The sequence below is a fragment of the Ascidiella aspersa genome, chromosome 1 (genome assembly GCF_963924565.1).
Source record: "Ascidiella aspersa chromosome 1, kaAscAspe10.2, whole genome shotgun sequence".
Taxonomy (NCBI): domain Eukaryota; kingdom Metazoa; phylum Chordata; class Ascidiacea; order Phlebobranchia; family Ascidiidae; genus Ascidiella; species Ascidiella aspersa.
Window position 1 is genome coordinate 29,554,638 of NC_139447.1, and position 19,794 is coordinate 29,574,431.

At 39.7% G+C, this 19,794-nt stretch overlaps 2 protein-coding genes across 2 annotated transcripts in view; one reads left to right on the top strand and one right to left on the bottom strand.

The window, feature by feature from the left end:
* The window catches only part of LOC146169645 (uncharacterized), a 20,233-nt gene extending 17,190 nt beyond the window's left edge, over positions 1 to 3,043 (bottom strand). Inside the window, exons 1-2 of the mRNA XM_083389941.1 lie at positions 2,914 to 3,043; positions 2,778 to 2,833 (exon numbers count right to left, since the gene is read on the bottom strand). Of these exons, the coding sequence (XP_083246067.1) occupies positions 2,778 to 2,833; positions 2,914 to 3,013 (156 nt within the window). The 5' untranslated portion in view covers positions 3,014 to 3,043. The remainder of the gene's footprint in view (positions 1 to 2,777; positions 2,834 to 2,913) is intronic.
* Positions 3,012 to 18,916, top strand: LOC146169646 (uncharacterized). The gene is made up of 8 exons (XM_083386691.1): positions 3,012 to 3,130; positions 3,601 to 3,914; positions 9,838 to 10,034; positions 12,809 to 13,043; positions 13,926 to 14,048; positions 15,004 to 15,142; positions 16,466 to 16,584; positions 17,330 to 18,916. Exons 1-8 carry the CDS (start codon positions 3,012 to 3,014, stop codon positions 17,524 to 17,526), a joined length of 1,443 nt encoding a protein of 480 aa, XP_083242817.1. The 3' UTR covers positions 17,527 to 18,916.
* Positions 18,917 to 19,794: the final 878 nt, after the last annotated feature.

Genomic DNA, 19,794 nt, shown 5'->3' on the forward strand with positions numbered 1-19,794 from the left:
GGACTCTCTGAAGCGGCCGTGCGAATTGGCCTTTCTCGCCTCATAGAAGTGCACCTCCGCTCGGTCGCGGCCATAGATTCTCGCTCGCCACGATTTTAGAATCCCAGTGGATCGGGTTAGATTTATTGATACACCCTTCACGAAAACGGCGTTCCATTGACCGCAAAGCGAACCAGTTCAACCAAGCAATAACATAAACAGCGATTCGGTTTTTGTGCGATATTGCTTCCTGCTTTGCGGCGATCGGAAATTTCGTTTTGATATTGCGCGGCGAGTGCGGCGGAACGGGTTTGATTTCTCGCCGGCGGGATTTTTACGACCGAAAATCAGCTGACGCGCGTTACGGCGCATTAATTTTACAGGATGTAAAAGGGACCAATAGTTGCTAAGTAGTTAGTCAGAATACACTGCAAGTCATCTAATTTTCGTAAAACTATAACATCGCTCAAGTCACACCTAAAAGTTAATCTACAAAAAGATGGTATTGTGACGTCATAATTGTGCCACGTCAATGTGATGTGATGACGTCAATGTGATGACGTCACACTTTATGCAAACACTCGCGCCTCAGTGCGCACCTTGATGGTTATAATGCACATTGACTGCCGGAACTACCACAGCGGCCTAACTTCCACCTTTCACGCAACGCACAAAGCCCTGCAACTGAGAGCTCAAGCAGACAACAACAGCCATTACCGCCCCCGATGCGGGGACTTAAGCACTGGCTAATACGCGCGTGGTACGCTGCCACTTGCGCCCTATAATCCCACCAGCACACTTCAGGCTTTTCCCAGGCACAGGACTCCAGCCAGGATATCCACTGGCGGAAGACGCGCATCCGAGAACCTGAGAGACGCTATAGTCGGCTCGAGCGTAGGCGCAAAGCCGCCCGACGAACGACTTGAAACTGGTTTTCGGGCGGCGCGGGCGACAATTAAGGGGCGCAGCGGTAATCGGCCGGATCAGCCGGGATTAACGCTGGGCGACAAGCGGCCATTTAGTTAGAAGTTTGACAATAGAACGCGATGGGCGAAATCCGACGCTCAGCACCTGGGAGAACGATTGAATATAACAACAAGAGCAAGTCAGAAAAATAAAATTTCCTTAATTCACGTGTGTATTGCTAATTGCTGCTGAATACACACCGCATTTTATCAACTAAAAACTGGGTTAACTCCTGGTGGTTTTGAACTTTGGCGAAGCAATTTATAGTTGTCGAAACTCATGTTTAACTGCTTGAAGAGCAGAAACGACATGACGGAGAAACTGTTATTTTAAACTGACTGTCTTGTGTACAGCACCGAAACAAAACTAACACAACAAATTTGTTTCTTATTGCGCAACCTATTAAGCCTTTATCAGCGAATACGGAAAGCTAGAACCCTGTTAATTACTTTTGCTTAAGAAGATCAGGCTAAAAGCCATTAGCGACATCTGGAATCACCCTAATCAGCTAAACTTGTCTATATCTGGGCCCAACATTAATGACAGGACGACGTTCTTTAACTGACAGCTCTAAGAAATGCATGACGTAACGTTTGGAAGGAATGTCTTGGCGTAGGTGCAGATGAGGCATGTAAGTCGAGTTTTTCTTGGCGAGTGGGCACTGCTGCTACAAAAACAACAGACCCATAACAATTCCACATGCTTGGCCGGGCACGAAATGCCTGTAATCTCTGACCGAATGTCTTTGCTACCTTCTGCTCATCAATCTAACGTTACGTTACCACTTGTCCGCTCAGTAAATTAAATCGTTGTTTTTTGTAGCTTCTCAAATTTAGGAAATGTTTTACTAGAAGCTTCTATTATACACATTGTTGCTGTTTTAATATTCATATTGGGTCTTTATAGAAACAAATCAAGACGGGAAAAAAGACGGCTGTTTTTAAAGTGTCCAGGTGACCGACCCGCCGTTACATTTTTGCGGATCTGCTCTATCGACTTCTACAAACAACTGCAGATAATCCGGGTCAAGCGTTCTCGTCTCTCAAAGAGCTCTTAAACCGCCCTGACGTAAACTGACGGACCTTTAAGTTGTGATTGCTTATTTCAATTAACCTCTCAGACGCTTTTATGAATTGCCGGAAAAGCGTTTTGCATTTATTCGAAGAATCAATATAAATCATTATTTGACGTATGAAGCTCGCAAATAAAATTGTACAAGGAAAAAAAAACAAGTACAACTGTCTTTCAATCTCATCCTAAGCCCTATCACGAGAACCTTATATTTCCAATCACGACTTTGCTCTTTTAAATCGTCTGTAAGATGCAACGGAGTCTTAACAGCTTAGGCCAAACAACGGAACACGGTCCTCTATTTTCTTATCGCCACCGTCGATACTTAGCAAACATTGGTTTTCTGGATAAAAATATATATGTTTGTTAACAGGGCCGTGACGTACGGCAGGTAGCAGCGGACCAACGCAGACCCAACACCGAGCACTGCCTGTCCTTTCAAGCAACCAAACGACCTATCTAGCTATGAATAAATGATAGCGAATTACGAGGCGCTCTGTGACACTACACGATGTGCATGTCCCAGCTGACCTGCATTGCCGCTGACCGACACCGCGTTAAACTTCGATTCAGGTTCTGTTTTGCGCGAATGCTGAAAGCTATGATGCCGGTTGTACAGCGTGGACTCGAATAGCATCGCTCTGGTTCTGCGCATGCATATATATAATTAACTGTTCAACCACACAACACAATATATCCAACATACACACGCAGTCTCGCACGCATATACACTTTTTGCAATAATTTACAACTCTACATACCGCTGTGGTTCCGTTGGCGTGAAAGCTAGGTACCTTGTTCAAATCATCGCGACAACCTGCGGATAAAAACATACTCCTTTGATTTTCCGTTTTTTTGCCGCAAGCATCGAAACTAAACCAACTCTAGCAAACTTACTGATGGGTCCTTGCTGACTTGTTTCCGGCTTGTTTATGCTGGCAAAGGTCTCCCGAAAGCTCTCGTACGACAATTCGTTTTCCTCGATAATCGCCTTCATGTCGATAAAATTACTTGCGACTCTTGTAGAGAACTTGGCACATGCCACCGTCCCGGAAAAAGAATATCCACTGAACTTTACACTACACAGCACACATCCCTACAGCGACGTCGCTCTGTAACTAAGAGCAGAAAAAGCATTAGGACCTTTTGCTAGTCTTGTTAACAAGCAGTCTTACAACGGCGCGGATAAGCAGAAACAGCAGCAGTGGCTTCTGACGAATCTCGTGCCTTCGCCCAAATCCGTCTGGCTCGACTGCGCGAACGAAAAGAAGTGTCGGCTCTTGGCAGTCAAACTCCGCTCTATCTCTCTCGTTCTATTTCGGCGGAAGCGATGACCGCAACGGCGGTCAGCGATTCTTTAGAGCTACTGGACATTGGAAACGCACTGAAAACTTCTACAGTTACGCTGCTGGTTGCAATTCAAGCGGATTCGAATCGCACCTGTGCATATCTGGCGCGCATTCGAGCGTTCCAAGCTAGCTTTTGCAGCCGGTTACGCGCGCGAGAGGCGACCCTTTGGTTTTCGCTTCTCTTTTCCAGCGCTGTATAACCGTTTTGCGCTACGCTTCAAAACCATTTTTTCAGTCGCTCCGGAAAACCGGCTATTGGCCAAACGACTGGCTTCGCCCCCCTCGACGACAAAAAGCGAAACAACAAGTCACTCACCGTTTCTGGCCTGCTTCCGCGCGGCTCTGCGGTTTTCCTCGACGCTAGTTGCAATGCAAACACGCAGCAGACTGACGAGTGGTGTCTGTTTAGTCTTTTCCCGCCTGATTACCGACTCGTCCATACAAACACGGAAGCTACCGAGCGAGTGAGCAAAAGAGTTTCAGATTTGGATCTAAATCGGGACGAAAACACGCTCGGATTTCAAGTTAGAGTTGCAATAATGGATAGCGGTTAATAAAAATTAGCAAGCTTTGTAGTTTCGAAGCATTAGTTTGCCTGCTGATTTCAATTCCAACAGTTGCCTTTTCCACTAACATACCTTTAACTTAAAGGAAAATAAAATTGATTTACTTTCAATCAATAGCAACTCAATTCGAACATTTTTAATTCGAGGCTAATCATAGGCTGGCGATAATAAATAGTTTTTGAAAATTCAATTTGGTTGTTTTCAAAAAACTAAAATAATCTACTCAATAGGAAATGAATCACGTTATCGTTATAAGCAAACAAATCGCTAGAATCGATGAGAAATCATCCCAATAAATCACCACAACCATTTCAGAATGGCCTCAATGCAATCTGTTTTAATATAAGCATATACGATTTCCTAATTACCATTTTAACCACATAAACTATGTATACTGTTTGCGTATGCATAATGATCTAGCCTTTATAAATCAGAAGGACACATATTTAAATCTTGCTTGGTAGAGAGCTATCAGTCAAAATATTTCAAATCGATTGATTGCCAATAAAAGCGATTCATTTCCCTGCTACAATGGAAACTCCGAAATAGCAACCACGTCGCCTAATAACATGCACAAGCAGCGGCCCGCATATAGCCGCCTGCTGCGAAGGCCGGTCGTAAAATGCCCGTTTCTGTGCGACTGCCCATTGCGAGGCGACGGCCAATTTGCATTCGCCCCTTGTCAAGCGGCGGCCTTGTGCATTTGAAGTCGGCCTGTCAAAATCTGGCACACAGCCTCGGCTGCAAATTCGTCCATGCAGTAGTTTGCAGGCGGATCATCGCCACTGCCACACAAAAGCAGTTTTGTTCTAGAATGTTTCCATTGTCGATTGTGCCAGGCGGTCGTTTGATGCGCTTGACGACTATTTGCCCGGTTTTGCGTTCACTAAGACAGCGCCTGGCCGCCAAGCAGAGCTGGCCAAATATATAAACAGCGATCTTGAAAATCGGTTGGTACGGAACTTGTTTATATGCGGCTTTGTAATCTATCACGCTTTAAAGAGGGAAATGACTTTACTTCAGTTGACAGACGCCTTGAACCTTTTAATTGGATAACATACTGTATTCTCCATTGCGGCGAACAAAAGAAAAGAGGGATTTCTTCTGTTTGGCTTTCTGTTTAAACAAAACCCAAAGACGAAATTACATTGGATTAGCAATGGTTTAACCGTTGGGCGAAGTCTTTGGGTTGGTAAACCAATATTAACTGTTTAAAATATAATTATTTGGTCGTTTTATATTAAAAAGTACTTCCAGCCAGCAAAGACTACACAAGATTACGTTACTTGAGGATTTGCGATTCAGATCGGCGTTTTTTTATCACTTTAATCATTTCAAACCTACATGGTCGTAAAAATTGTAAGAGTTAGCAGCTAACAGCATTTAAGTCAAACAACACTAGGCTAAACACTAATGGTGTTTAAAAGTGGTTAAACAATTCTCCAAACCATTGCGTTTTCATGAATAAGTTGGTTAGCGATGATGCACCTAAACTAAAAACAAGATTAAGATGAGCTAAATCATAAACTGCTACTCGTTTTGCAAATAAACTGTTTTTGATAAAGAGTGAAGCGTATTTGGGTAGAGCAAACAAAATGAGTACAACTTCATGTAGGAAGCAAACTAAATAAACAAGGTGACTAAATGATTGGAATAGCTACACGACACGGTTCAAGCGCGCTATATCTAGCCTTAGCATGTTTATCTCGCAATTTCTTATAAAAGGTGAACTGTCCTAAGTAAGTTCAGCCTCCAAACACTGGTCACCTTCTACTTTCTGTAATCCCAAATTTCTGCGCTTTTGCTCCGTCCTGCGCCAAAAGGCTTGGAAAGGTTGTAAACTAATTACAGTTTTAAAGGGATTTGCGTTAAAAATATACAAAGCAAGCTTTTGTTCGAAATATAATACCAAAATAAATAGCAAATTTTAGTTACACAGTAACTCAAGGTATTACACAACAAAGATCATTGGCAATAAAATATTCTGATTTCTTACCGTTTGGGTTTAAATAGTTTTACGAATTTTGTTAACACATTGTCTGTTTTATCAAACCTTTGTCTGTAGGTCAATTAGAATAACTTGGAATTATCTCCTACGAATAACTTCTTTAAAATAAATCCTGCGAAATTGCATCATTTGGTACTTAACATATCAGAACCTATATAAAGTGAAACACATCGTTGTTGATTGCGCAAGAGCTGTGTTAAAAATACTGCGTGACTCAACAGCTGTGATCTGTTTCGCTATTCAGGTTATTAATTATAGTGCGTGAAATAGTTCTAGAATATCCTATCTAGTAGTTCGATGGTAAACAATGCACAGCAAATGCAGTCTGTTTTTTAATAACGCTTTTACTATGGCGTACGCAATTGTCTTCGCCGATCTTTTTCCGAATGAAAACTATTTTATGCATTCCTCACATCCCGAACTTCGCTTTGCGGTTAAACTTTGTTTACTCAAACAGTCTAATGTGCAAATTTGATTAGTAGAAGGTAATACGACCCGCTTATGCTCTAAAGTTAGTATATATTTATAAATGATTCTCCGCACAGTTTGAGTCTTCTGCTCGTTTACAACAAACTCAATATTTTGCTAAAGTAGTGATAAACTGAAGATAACCAATATAAATCGTTATGAGTTAACAAGTGCATCCAATATAAATCGTTATGAGTTAACAAGTGAAGTACAACTGGAGCCCGAAAAGTAAAAAATACTAGTAGTTTTAATTAGTGCCAGTGAGATGTTTATCTTTCAATCGGAAAATTTATGTAAACAAAGGGTGATTTTGTGACTCTCTATGTTTGCGATTCGTTTGTTTATATGAGCGTAACATATTTTCAGTAGCTTTCGGTTTAATAAGGGGTTAAAACACGCGGCTCTTACATTCAGGTAGCATTTGAGTTTCGATATTTAGTAAAAAAAATTCTCGTTTGACTTCCCAATATGTCTTAGCAAGTTTCCCAATATGTCTTAGCAAAAATCCTCATGGAATTAATACTCTGCATTTTTCGTTGCATATTTCCGAACGAGACTTATGATAGGCAATGGCAGGGGTGGACAAACTGCGGCTCGCGAGCCACATGCGGCTCTCCAGCAGGTTTTTTGTGGCTCTTCTAGTCGAATCGTAAAATTCCCCCAAAAATGTAAAGGCTACCAAGAGTACCGTTTATGAACGTTTCTCTCTTTTTAATCTGAAGAAGTTAGTTAACTGCAAGTCAACGCTATTTCATTGCTAAGGTTTCAGATATTAGCAAATCAAACAAAAGACTGATATTCATAAATATTTTGGGTGTTATTTTGTTATTACCGTTATTATTATTGTGCTAATTATTACCGTTTTGTTATATTACAATTCTGGTATTATTGCTGAACTTCATTATTTACCTTTTTTGTATTGAAATAATTTTGAGGCTCTCTGGTAATTGTATTTTCTGCAAATGACTCTTCCATTGAATACAGAGCCCACCCCTGGGCTAGAGTGTCACGTTTTTACCACGTTTCTTGAACAAAATTACGGAATCTATTCTTGCTCAGATCTTTTTCCTTGTCCTGCAGTGTGAATAATAATCGCAAAAATATAACTTTTGCGGTTAACCAAGCAACCAAGGCGGCTCTTGGTCTCTTAATGCCTGGCCACCCCTGGTTTGGTGTAAATGATACTGCCAGGCATAATATTAATTGATAAAGCTCTTCTGGCCTTTGTAGTTCCAACGTTTCGCGTACAGGTCGCCTTCTTTGAAGTTAACAACGCTGTACTAAATAATAGTATAATATTGGACTGGAAGTACAAGAGCCAGAATAGCTTTTTTAAGTGGTTGTTTCTAGCGAATCACTCTTTAGCGGCTCCACCTGGAAGAAATAGTTTTTACAGCTATGCGATAGGGGGCGGTCGAGATATTACTGGAGAAAACAATGCGAAGCCAAATTGAATCATCTCATTCTCTAATCAACACGTAAAGTTGCAGTGACGCGCAATGTTATATATTGATATCGTTTGTTCTCGCAAAGCGCTGTTTACCAGGCAAGCCATACAAGTGCTTGGCGCACTGCGCCTGGCTTGCTATTCATAGGGCACCAGAAGGACTGCTTTTTGACAGCAGACGCACTTTGACTGTTTATTTACGTCGCGCGCGGCCTTTTAACAATCAAAACTGGCATGGCCTGTTTCCGAAACTTACACAAACAAATAAAGCGCAAACCACACGGCAAAAGTTTACGCCGTACAAGAGATTGCAAATCTTTTAAGTGTTAAAGTATCAAGTTACATTTTCTGCCCAATGACTATTTCTATCAAGAATTCGGTTACATTTATGCTTTTTGTAACAGCTCATGATAATTATGACGCAAAAAGTGAAAACTTTCACTTCCAAATGTTTTACGTTGCTATTATGTAAAATGTACAATGCCTTTTCTCCAAAAAATGTATTAACTTTAATAAGACAATTTTGCCTATTGTTTGCTATGGAATAATTCTACTCAAAAACGTCAAGACGGGGCCACTTCCTTGCTGAAAATGATCTACTTCGCATTTTTAACGCTTAACAAAAATCCCTTGTTATATTGACCAGACGTCATCAGGTTTCGGTATCAAAAATATCCAGTATTACCCGAGGGAATTTAGACTTGCTATTAAAACTGTAATTAAGTTATTTATCATGCCTTATATGAGCACCAATCCGTTTCGTTCTTCCCCGTGTATTTTCTTACAACCAAGGTATAGCGCGTCCGGTTATCGCTTAAAAACGATGACGTCTGGTAAAGTGACGCATATAATGTTTCCCGCTCGTAGTCATCAGCAAGCTATAGTGCCTATACTATGCCCGGAAAGCTAAGACTAGATCAGTGTTTCAGGCTCCAACTTAAAGAGTTTCACGATTGTGAGAGGCTTTATTTGGATCTATAGTTGGCTATAGATAATCTGGACGTTCAACAGGACGTCGATTTTAGCTAGTTTTTAAGAGAACGAACTTTTTACAGACAACGTCATGGAACTAACGTTTACCTTTGCAATTCTGCTGGCGTTTATTAATTTCAGTCACGGACAAACTCAGACGACGCAAATTCCAACTACAACCAGTAGTAAGTACTCAATGGTTGATGAAAATCAATCCAAAATATTTTTACTTACAATACTTAGAATAGTCGTTAGGCGAGGATAGCCATGCAGCAATGACAGAGATTGATTGTGAAATTCGGCTACCAATATAAATAAGGGCGCTTTAAAAGAATTCTTGGTAATTACCTGATCATACCAAGTCTTTCGTGCAATTTGTTGAAGATTGTTTGTCGCTATAGTTATATCAAATAGTTTTGCCCGATCGAATTTGTTATGGTCTTTTGAATATTGTGCGATTGCAGTTGCATGATGTCAAAACGGTAAACCCGTGACTAAGTGATTCATACAAGCCATTGATTACCCTGAGCGTATCAAAACAAACTACTTACGCACGGTTTATATACACACTACAGTTAACAGCGACCACTTAGATGGGCTCTTGATTTTATTCTGCATACAGCGCACGGCCACCATTATGTCCCAATATTAGGCTTACTTTAGGGACGCCAACTCGTTTTCATAAAGGGCCTCAAAATTAAGTGTACTGCTGATTTGCAGGACATAGTTATAGATTGTTTTGTCGAATATATTTGACCAGAATATTGTTAAAGAAACAAAACATTATAAAGTTACTTTCTAAAAATAAATCAACAGTATTTTCGCTTTTTAAGCTAAGTCTTGGCCTGTCTAGTTTGAAGTTTAAATTGTCTATACGACTGGGTAGTGTAAATCGTCGGCAAATCCAACAGGGAATGACATCAGAGACACTCTCGCTTTTTGTTTAAACTTTGCTTTTGAAACAAACTTAGATATGACGTAGTTGTGACGCAAACCTTGTACTCCGCGCAGCGCGTCCGCACTTGTGCCAGAACGGCGGGACGTGTAAAGCCTACAATGCAACCGGTTACTGCACCTGCAACTGCCCCATGGCCTACTCGGGCGACCAGTGCCAACTTGTACTCACCCAGGTGATCGGCAGCGTCGCCTACTCGCGTCCAGCCAACTCGACCAGCCAACCCGTCAATGGTACGGCGGTACAGGAACTGGTAAGGACACTATACAACACATGCATGCCGGCTAAATATGGGTTACGTGCTCACTTTGAGGATGCAAAGCATCATTGCATGAGCTTTTGTGGCAGAATAATCTTTGAAACTGATTTTCCGGCTTTGTCTAGAATTGTTTAGCCCCTAGTGATTATATGCATATGTTGTGTCTATTCCAAGGGTATAGCCAAACCATGCCGCTTTCACCAATAGTGTCGCATTGCACGATAACAAGTATAGGAATCTAAGAAAAGATAGAAGTGAGTTTTACCTAATTAATTGTAATGCAAAACATATCAATAACTGACATCTGGAAGTTTGTGTTGCATTTTAACAAAAAGGGAAAAAACATAGAAGACAAAAGGTTGACCAGCTATGGTCTATAGCAGCGCTTCTTTGTTTTGAAATTCTTACTTGTTCATTGAACAGTTTGAACGCCCGGAATATTTTCCACACTCGCAAACTGTCATCCATTTCTGACGGTTCACCCTTATTCACCCTTTTGGGTGGTTCACCCCTGCAAAAATTTTATTCACCCTGAGGTGCATTTACCTGATTAAGAAACACTGGTCTATAGTACCACAGAAAGAAATCGTTTCATAATGAGTCGACGAAAAACATCAACAGAGCCGCCTTTAGGAATCTAAATAAATCTCGATGCACTGTACTGTATACTATGTGTATACTGTAATACACCTAAATAACTGCTATTAAAGCAAGCGTTTAACAAATACGTTAGTTACAGATACACTGGTTTGTGTAATCATTGCCATTTTTACGTTGGTCAGTAATTGTATAGCCAGTGAAACTGGGAAACGTCACGGAAGCCTTTAAGTTGACTAATCCATATAGGCGAAGAAACAATAGACTTTAGTCGGATTTTTTTTTCATTGAATATCGTAACACTGGCCAGGCGTGCGACTCTTTACAATGTGCGTTCTTCTAAATTTCAGTTGGAAAAGTCGCGATCCAAACGGAGATAAACGCGAAATAATATTGATTTGAGTGTTTCCCAAGTGAGGTGCAAATAACGTACACACCGAATAACTTCCTTGTACGTGTTTGCCGTACGTGTAGTACCATATTATGTTTTTATACTTTGACCTGATGAAGCACAGTTGTGCGAAAGCTTGTCGAGAATCCAATACAATTTGTCTTTATACAGTACCACCTGATTCCTTTATTTATAATTAGACAAATACGGCCATATGCAAAGATTACCAAATTAAATTACATTCAGCAGACATGCAATAAATACTATATTAACGAATTTAGAGGTAGTATATACATCGAACTTGTTAGAATCTTTCGTGCATCACATATAGTTGACGTCAGAATTTACTTTTGTTCTGTAACCGGAAAACATGCAACGTCCTAGCCTGATCTAAAGCAAGAAGCCAGTGTTTGACTAATATTGTCAAATCCGGTTTTGACGCCAACTCAATATAACTTTACGAGCCCGTTAACACAAACCGGACTTACGTTGGTACGCGCCTGTTATAGGATACATAGTTTTCCTGTATGGGTTGAGTGTTCCTGGGGCTGGGCGGATGAGTCTCTAAACATGATAAATAAACGTACAATCCATAAAATGAGGTTGGTTTGTCATGTGAACAAGCAATTCTGTCAAGCTTTGCAGAAATTGTAACGTTATGATAACGCGTTTTTTTTCTGTGCCGTACTGTTGTTTTAGTTTTTTGTTTCGTTATTTTCTGGCAAAACTTGTAGTTAGGGGGCGGTTCCAAATTGCCATTAAATCGATGAATCATTATTCTAAATACATAGCCTTAAAGGGACTTTTTTGTCGTACAATGGAACTTTTCTGTTGTTTATTTTTGTATTTAGACGCTTTGTGAAACTTGAAACAATACGATTGCCAAACTTTTCCGACCATTTATAATTGTTTAACGTTGGATTCAGCTGACTAAAATAATTTATCGATTGCGTTGTTCGCCAGTTAAGCTTATATATAGGTACAGGAGTTCTTTATAAACTTACCACTTTGCCATTCCATATACTATTTTTATTGCAAATAATGATAGTCGTTTCGTTTGTCAGTAAGCGGTCGAAACTTCGTTAAAGCGGCCTCGTTGTCCCGGAAGAATGATGTAAACTCCGTGGGACGTGGAATGATGTGTCTCTTTGTGCTAACTATAGGATACCTGTTCGTTTATAGCGCTGCAAATAATTCATTGCGCGTTTATGTTTGTGCTATGAAGCGCATTTACCACCTATAAAGTATAGATAGACGAAAGCCAAACAGGAATATTAGTAACCGGGAAAGTCGTACAAATGTGTAAACCAGTAAAAAAAAATTGAAATACCTAACGTTACGGCATGAGCAGTAACAACCAAACTTTACACATTCGCATTAAGTTTGTGGAGAACAGTACAGAAGACATTGTAAACCCAGGTCACAGGGTCATACCTTTAAATCAGTGGATATCAACCGGGGTGCCGCAGCACCTGGGGTGTCATTTATAATGCATAAGGGTAGCGCGACATAATTGGCAATCTTCAAGAATCTGATTTTTGTTCAACTCTTACAACTTTTTGTGTATGATTAAAGTGGAATAAATCCAATTATACCTTCCTTTGTGTAGAGTTGATATGTGTAGTTCCAGGTCCGTGTATTGTGACATTATAGTGAATTACCTGCGGAAAAAGGGGTGCCGCAATCTACTTATTTTTTCTTAAGCGTGCCGCTAGCCATAAAAGATTGAGAAATACTGCTTAAAATAAATATCTTAAATAAACACTTGTATTTTCTTTAGATCGTGAGCTCCCTGACCCCCTCGCTCACGAACGTGAGAGTCGAGGCGATGCCCGGCGGCAGCACGAACGTCAACATACAATTGAAAATCTACTTCGAACGGCCGTCGGTCTGGAAGAGCTTCGCCGACTGGTTGCCGTTTGAGGCTCGGGTAAGCTCCGATCTGCAACTTCCGGCTTCCATGGAGAACATCTTTGGCAACGCCAATGTGGCCACCTTTCGCAGTTTGCAGCTGGGTGAGTTTGGGCTCGTTGCTTCTTCGTTTTTTTTTCATGGATTGCTACCAACATCCAGCAATGCGAAACATGTGACACTTAATAAGTTGAAATAACATTATTAACATTTGTATTAACATTGGGGTACATGTTTTCGTTTTATTTTGATCGTTGTTTTATTATCGAGGAGTCGCTTGACTTTCATTTATCCATGGGTTTGCACTTGTTTAAAGAGACTGCGTGAACAAGGTTCTGTGGTGAATTTGGGACGGGCGACTTTGGTACATTTTCGTCAACAGAATAATTTGTAAAATACCCATTGTTCAACGAAGCATGCCTGCTTGTTTACCGCCAAATAAGTTTAATGTTCACGGTAAAAATATTTATATAAGCAAACTATATAGTACATATAGTTACAGGGTTACCACCCATCGTAAACGCTACTATTATTGAGTGTACTGTTGCTTCCAGGCATTGTTTCAATTCTTTTCGTTTTTCGCGCCTCTTGGTTTAGAACGTGGTCCATTGTTACTTTCCTTATTGTTTGTCTGGAATATATATATTTTTTCGCCTATAGTTGCAATTATATTGCACTAAAGAAGATTGCCCGATTAGGTGGAGGAAACGTTGGTACTTTGCCGGACGAACAATTTTACAATGCTTTATGATTATTGTTGCTATTATTTTTAATTTGCAACGCCAAGAGACGAACCCCTAACAAAACGTTTAAAGATATTGGCGCTGTAGTTTATATTTCACGATGGTGCTAGTTATGAGATGTGCTATAGTTATGAGAGCAGGGTATAACACCGAAGTCAAATTTGTAAAATGTTTGGCCTTATAAGTTTAATAATTCTAATGTGTCGTTTTGACTGAAATATAGCCTTTATTTTTACCCACCAGACGTGCAGGAATGTTACTCAATGTGGCACACCTGCGATGCCAACGCCACCTGCTTCAACACCCAGCCGGGGTTTCGTTGCGTGTGCGAGCGAGGCTACAGTGGCAACGGCACCATCTGCACAGGTAGGTCAGCACGCTACATGGGTGCGCAACGCAAGCCCCTAACAAACCACCAGGAAATTAAACAGTCGAGCGAGCGTCGCTGGCTCATCGTCGCATTTTGATGAATCGGCCTCGACGGGCTTCTCCGGCGAACGCACGCAAAGTCGAAACGTGCCACAGTCTATTGCTGTTTGCGCCAGTTCAAACTTCCTCGAACGGCCAATTTTAACGCGGATTACGCACATAAAATAACAGTTTACGCGCGCTGGTTGTTTACATTCGACCATAGCCCTGGTGGTTTTTGTCACTGCAAACCTAACGCTACAGTTAAAAGCCGTCGCTCGCATAACAAAACATTTTGAGTTAGATATTATTTTTGTTAGGTTTTTAAGAAGAGTAATTTTCGTTAGTTTACAAAGTGTTTAGGCAGAAATTATTAATATGGACAAAGAGTTGTTTTCAAACATTAAACAAAAACTACTTATTTGCTCGTACATTATTATTTTGACGTTGGGGTTAATAGTTATTTAGATTCAGTTTGAGCTTATCCTATCAAGTGAGGGGAGGGGTAGATTCTTGTAAAATCTGTCAACCTAAGTACTTATTTAAAAGTCTAAAAAAGTGCAAAATCATTTAAAAATCTTTAAAAAAACATTAGACTGATAGTTTAAATGTCCTGATATTACATATTTCCGTTTATTAGTCCAGGTTCATTTTCGTCTTTTAGACTGTGGGGTATTTGCAATTATAATTCCTTAGAAATGCGTCTTAACATTGAACTTCTTTCTCTCTCGTTGTGAAACTGAAATAAATGCTCCTGAAAATCTAACCCATCTGTATTACAAGCTAGCAGCTCCGTGGATCAAACCTGTTTAGGGAGAAGCTGCGCTCTGGTTGCGCAAGGAGAATAACAATATAATAATAAAACAAACGAACTGCTGCGATCCGGGTTCAAACTCGCATATGACTTCCGCAGCGATCGAGTGCCAGCTGAGCCGGGTTCCAGCCACCCCTTCGTTCGCCACCCGCCAGGTTTTTGCCGACAACGGAACCGAGCTGACCGATCCCCCTGCCACCCTCAGCTTTGGGGCCCTGGTCGAATTTACTTGCCCCAGGTAAGTGGGTAATAATTTATTGGGGTATGGTATAAAACAAATCGAAAAATTAAACATGTATGTTAAAGACGTTATGTGCGTTGAGTTGTTTACAGGGACAGGGTAGGCCAGCTATTAACCTTTTGTAGGCCCCCCCAGCCTAGGAGTACAATAATAAAGATTTGACATTCCCAATTTTATTACCAATTGTGCATTGTTTTAAACGGTTTCTTGAATGCAATATTTGACACACACACGTTAATTAAATCTGGGCACATGAATGACTATACTTGGATACAGAATCAAATTTAAACGTGATCTTGTTTTGGGGAGCGACTCATGGGTTAAGAGGAGCATTCCAATGTGGCCCATTGTCATAAAGGACTACAAAATATAAACGAAACGAAAAAATCTATTCGAAACGCTTAAGTTTACACACTCCTTTTGTCAAATGTTAATCGATCGGTTAAAATAACTAACTATTTTATGAGTGTGACATCATAGGCACATGAGTGGTGAATAAGCATGACAGCAAACGGCTGGTGCGTGGGCATTGTTATTAACAGCACTATTGACCTCGTTTGATCTCTTTGTTAACACAATAGCCTTGCTGCCGCTGGGACGACAGAAGTCAGCGCCATATTAGGTATAGACGCACTCCAAAGCTATCAACCCGGCAAACGCTATTTAAAGACTGTATCTGGTGAAATCGATGCCAGACTTATACATGATCTTGATTTACACGCACTCCCGAGGGAATACTAACATTGAGTCTTGTAACATCGCCATTCAATACTGACTGTTCAAAACAACAGGACAACGGGAGATTACGAGGCGTTGCCTAATGAACATCTTTTAGCTATGTTTGTAGACATAGGAAGAAACCTACTTTACTTTTATGCGCACGTATTTCTGAGTATTTCTATTTTATGCATTGGGAAAATATTGCAGATTTTCTTTTTGATAACTGAAGAAAGTGATCACTAAGATTTCAAATCAACTGCAGGGGAATATATTGGCATCGCACAAATTTGCAAATATTGCTTGCCTACCGTTGCTGCAAGCCATTGTATCAATTACAAAATTGTTGTTCCGTCAAAATATTTTTATTATTAAACTTACCGACGTTTCGACAACCTCTAAAAGAAATCTTCATCGGGCCAATGACCTTGCAACTGGGACAAAAAGCTATATAGCTGCCAAACAAAAAGAAAAACATAATGAAACACGGTTTACAAGACGAGAAAAAAATTTAGATGAAGCCCGATAACAGGGCAATGCGATAATCTAACTAAGATTGCTTGTTTCGTGTGTCAATTTCCATATTTCTTTGTTAAATGTCAGGCACTACATTTTGGCTGACTCTGTCACGGGAGATGCCGACCCTGTTGTTGTCCAATGTGGGGGAACCCCCAAGTACGCCGGCTCAAACTGGTCGGGAGCCAGTGTTACGTGCAACATTGGTGAGTTGCGTTCAACAATATTCATATCTATATTAAATAGCAAATCCTGTGTTAACTATAAAAAGATTTTTATATTATCTGATAAGACAACGCTTTTTGGCACCCCTTTCAAATCACCAACCAATTTTTGCACCCACTTCTAGATGTGCTTAAATAACAAAACCATTGTAATTTTATTTTTATACGAGTAAATAAAAACATAGTAACGAAATACTAAAATACGAGTTGGTTTAACATTTAACTAAACGAAGAAATGCATTAAATACGTTTTCTGTATTTGTTTCAACGTCCCCGCACCCCCTCGGAACAGTTTTCGCATCTACAAGGGGTGCGGTCACTCCTGGTTAAGAAACCCTGGTATTTAGTGCAACAATTGTTTTGAATTTTATGTAACTAAATGGATAAAGGCTTTTGCATTGTCATACATTGAGAAGTAGGCCTAACATTAGGCGACGTAACTTTGCACAATACTTATCTGTTGTATAGCAAACGTCGAATGAATAGCAGATTCTAACGGGCACGAGTTGTATTTCTGTTGCAATAAATTTAATTCGATTTTCGAAATAAATGACAAGTAATAATTTTAAACTGCTATTAAAGATTTTAAGCCGTAAAATCGATAGAATCGTCATATTGTTTTTGACAAAGATGTTTGTCATACATCATAACCGTAGCCGTTTCAATGTTATTAATGTCGTAAATAAACTTTACCTGCACCTGAATCCGCTAAAACGCTTTCTTGAAGACACGAGCCTGAAGATCGCGGTCGTGGTCTCGGTGATCAGCATCCTCATCATCATCGCAGTGTCCGGAGCCTTCCTCGTCAACTACTGCGTGAAGCGGGAGCGGCGCGCCAAGGAGGATAGGAGACTCCGGGAGGAGGAGCTGGGCGGAGTGGAGGAGGCAGCTTTCGACAACCGATCCTTCGACTTTGAGCAGTGACGTAAAGGAAGAAGATTGATGTGATGAGGAGGATTATGACGCGCGGGCGAGCGGGGACTTGCGCTTCCCGAAGCGAGGCTATGGAGCGAAGATGTACTAGAACAATAGTTCTCCACTTTGTTTAAAAAAGGCCTTAAAAGATTTTAATTATAGCTGTTCAAACTTTAGGGTTATGACATATATCCAAATATTGGATATTCAACACTAGGAAGGTCTAACAATTTCTGGAGAAAAAAAATAACATCATTACCAATTATATGGATGAAATCTACTTTTTGCTTTTAGGGTTTAAAGACGAATCGTTTTTACAATTACCGCCAAAATTGTTTTAAATTAATCATTTTGCCTTGATTTATAGTTTGTATAAAATGGATTAGACACAATTTTGTCTTTGTCATGAAAAATTATTCTTACTGAGGAAAAAAAGCGTCAATTCTTTGCTAGTACAACAGGTGAAACTTTTATATTTGTTAAACCATGTCAAGAACAAAAAAATAATCTTACTTAACACTTTGTTATTCCAGCTTCGATGTGATCTTTAATCTCGTCTTGCGTAAAACAAATTGTTTATTAATAGGCGTGTAATGCATCTATTGTAATGCTACCAAAAATTTTAAAAAATATCAAACGAACTAACATATTTTAGGACTTTCATATGTTTTTGGCATTTGACTTTTGCTTACATTAGCAAAAAAGATATATTGTTGTTTTGGTATCTCGGGCTTGTAGACAGGTTTATTCAATTCATTAAAAACGAATGTAAAGAGACTGATTAAATTAACCCCTTCTTTGTTAATCGAAATTATAGTAAAAAAAACAATCAATATATATTCAATAATTTTAAATAAAATCCCAACATTTATCCTTAATAATAGAATTTAGATTGCTAGACCGAAAGACACTATTTTTTTGTTTACTAAGGAAACTGTTTCGCCTTCTATAGAGTGTGATGTATTGTAATGGCTTTTGTTAAGGAAATAGTGACAGCATTGGCAGTTAACCGTGTTTGGTTTTAACATGTTACAAATGAACACAAGCTTACCTCAAACACATATGAAACTATTGCAAACATTGTAAAAGTGTATATCATGTTCTTATTGTGTTTAACCTTATCAAATGTGCTTAAATTTCTATAAATCTTAAAGCCAACGACCAAAAAATAACATGTTAAACGTCAATTGCTGATCTTCAAATTCAATCATTGTACTGTGTCCTAAAACCATCTTTTCTATAAACACATTTTATTGCCACGTTTTGGTGATTTCAACTTTGCTTAATATTTCTCTGATAAAATCTAGTGTTCGCCAATAACTACTATTGCACTGTTGCGTTTTGTGTTTTATTGACTAATATGATATATCGTTGTCACCACGTCACCGGTTCGATTAATATGCACACAAAATAAAATGCCATGTTCTATGCACAACACAAAATTCCACCGTAACTCGATTTGATATTGACCAACAAACACTTAACATTCAACACTTAGATTTAGAAATGATCGAAAACACAACCACGGAATGACAGAGGTTTATACGGTTCGGCATCCAGATAAATACTTTGCCACCCGGAAAACAACACAACGGACAAGTTAGACGACGAAAAATGAAGCGCGTTCGTAGCGTCTCTGCTTTGCTGATTTGATCGGCAGGCTGAGCAACGTCATTTTGCAACAAAACCAGCTACGTTACGCGTATTGCACATTGGATATAGACAGAAAACGGCACCGCTCCGTCGCGTTTGTATACAGCTTTGCTAACTTCCTTCGCAAATATGTACAAGGCTGGCACACTGTTTTTGGCAGCGATTCTAAGTAAGTGGCGGCGAACTGATAAAGCCATAAGACATTTAAGTACACATGTGAAAAAGTGCAACTCTCCAATCCTCATACCGATTAGAATGCGATTATGTACACACACATATAATGAAAAGCGAAACATTGGCGCGCTGCGAAAAATCGCTCACTTGAAAATTAGGACCATTTCGAACGGAACACTCTTCTAGGATAAATACTGCGGGTAAATTTACCGAATTTTTTTAGATATATGGATACCTCACGTAATTTGGTAAAAAATGAGAAAACTCAGAGCAAATTATGCCCTAGTTTTATCAGGCTTGATTATCATGACCAATTGGACTTGTATATAAAAAGATTGAAATAAAAGTTAAAACGATTTGTACTAGTGCTTGTTTTATGACGGTAAAGTTTCGTTTTTCAAAGGATATTTAACGTCAGGCAAAATGGCGACCAATTTAAACGTGTCCACG

What these genes read in the sequence shown, in the direction of transcription:
- LOC146169646 (XM_083386691.1), top strand. Translation starts at nt 3,012, where the DNA reads ATGTCGATAAAATTACTTGCGACTCTTGTAGAGAACTTGGCACATGCC. An exon ending in CAACGGCACCATCTGCACAG is followed by an intron (nt 14,049 to 15,003) that starts GTAGGTCAGCAC and finishes TGACTTCCGCAG; the next exon opens with CGATCGAGTGCCAGCTGAGC. An exon ending in CAGTGTTACGTGCAACATTG is followed by an intron (nt 16,585 to 17,329) that starts GTGAGTTGCGTT and finishes GCTTTCTTGAAG; the next exon opens with ACACGAGCCTGAAGATCGCG.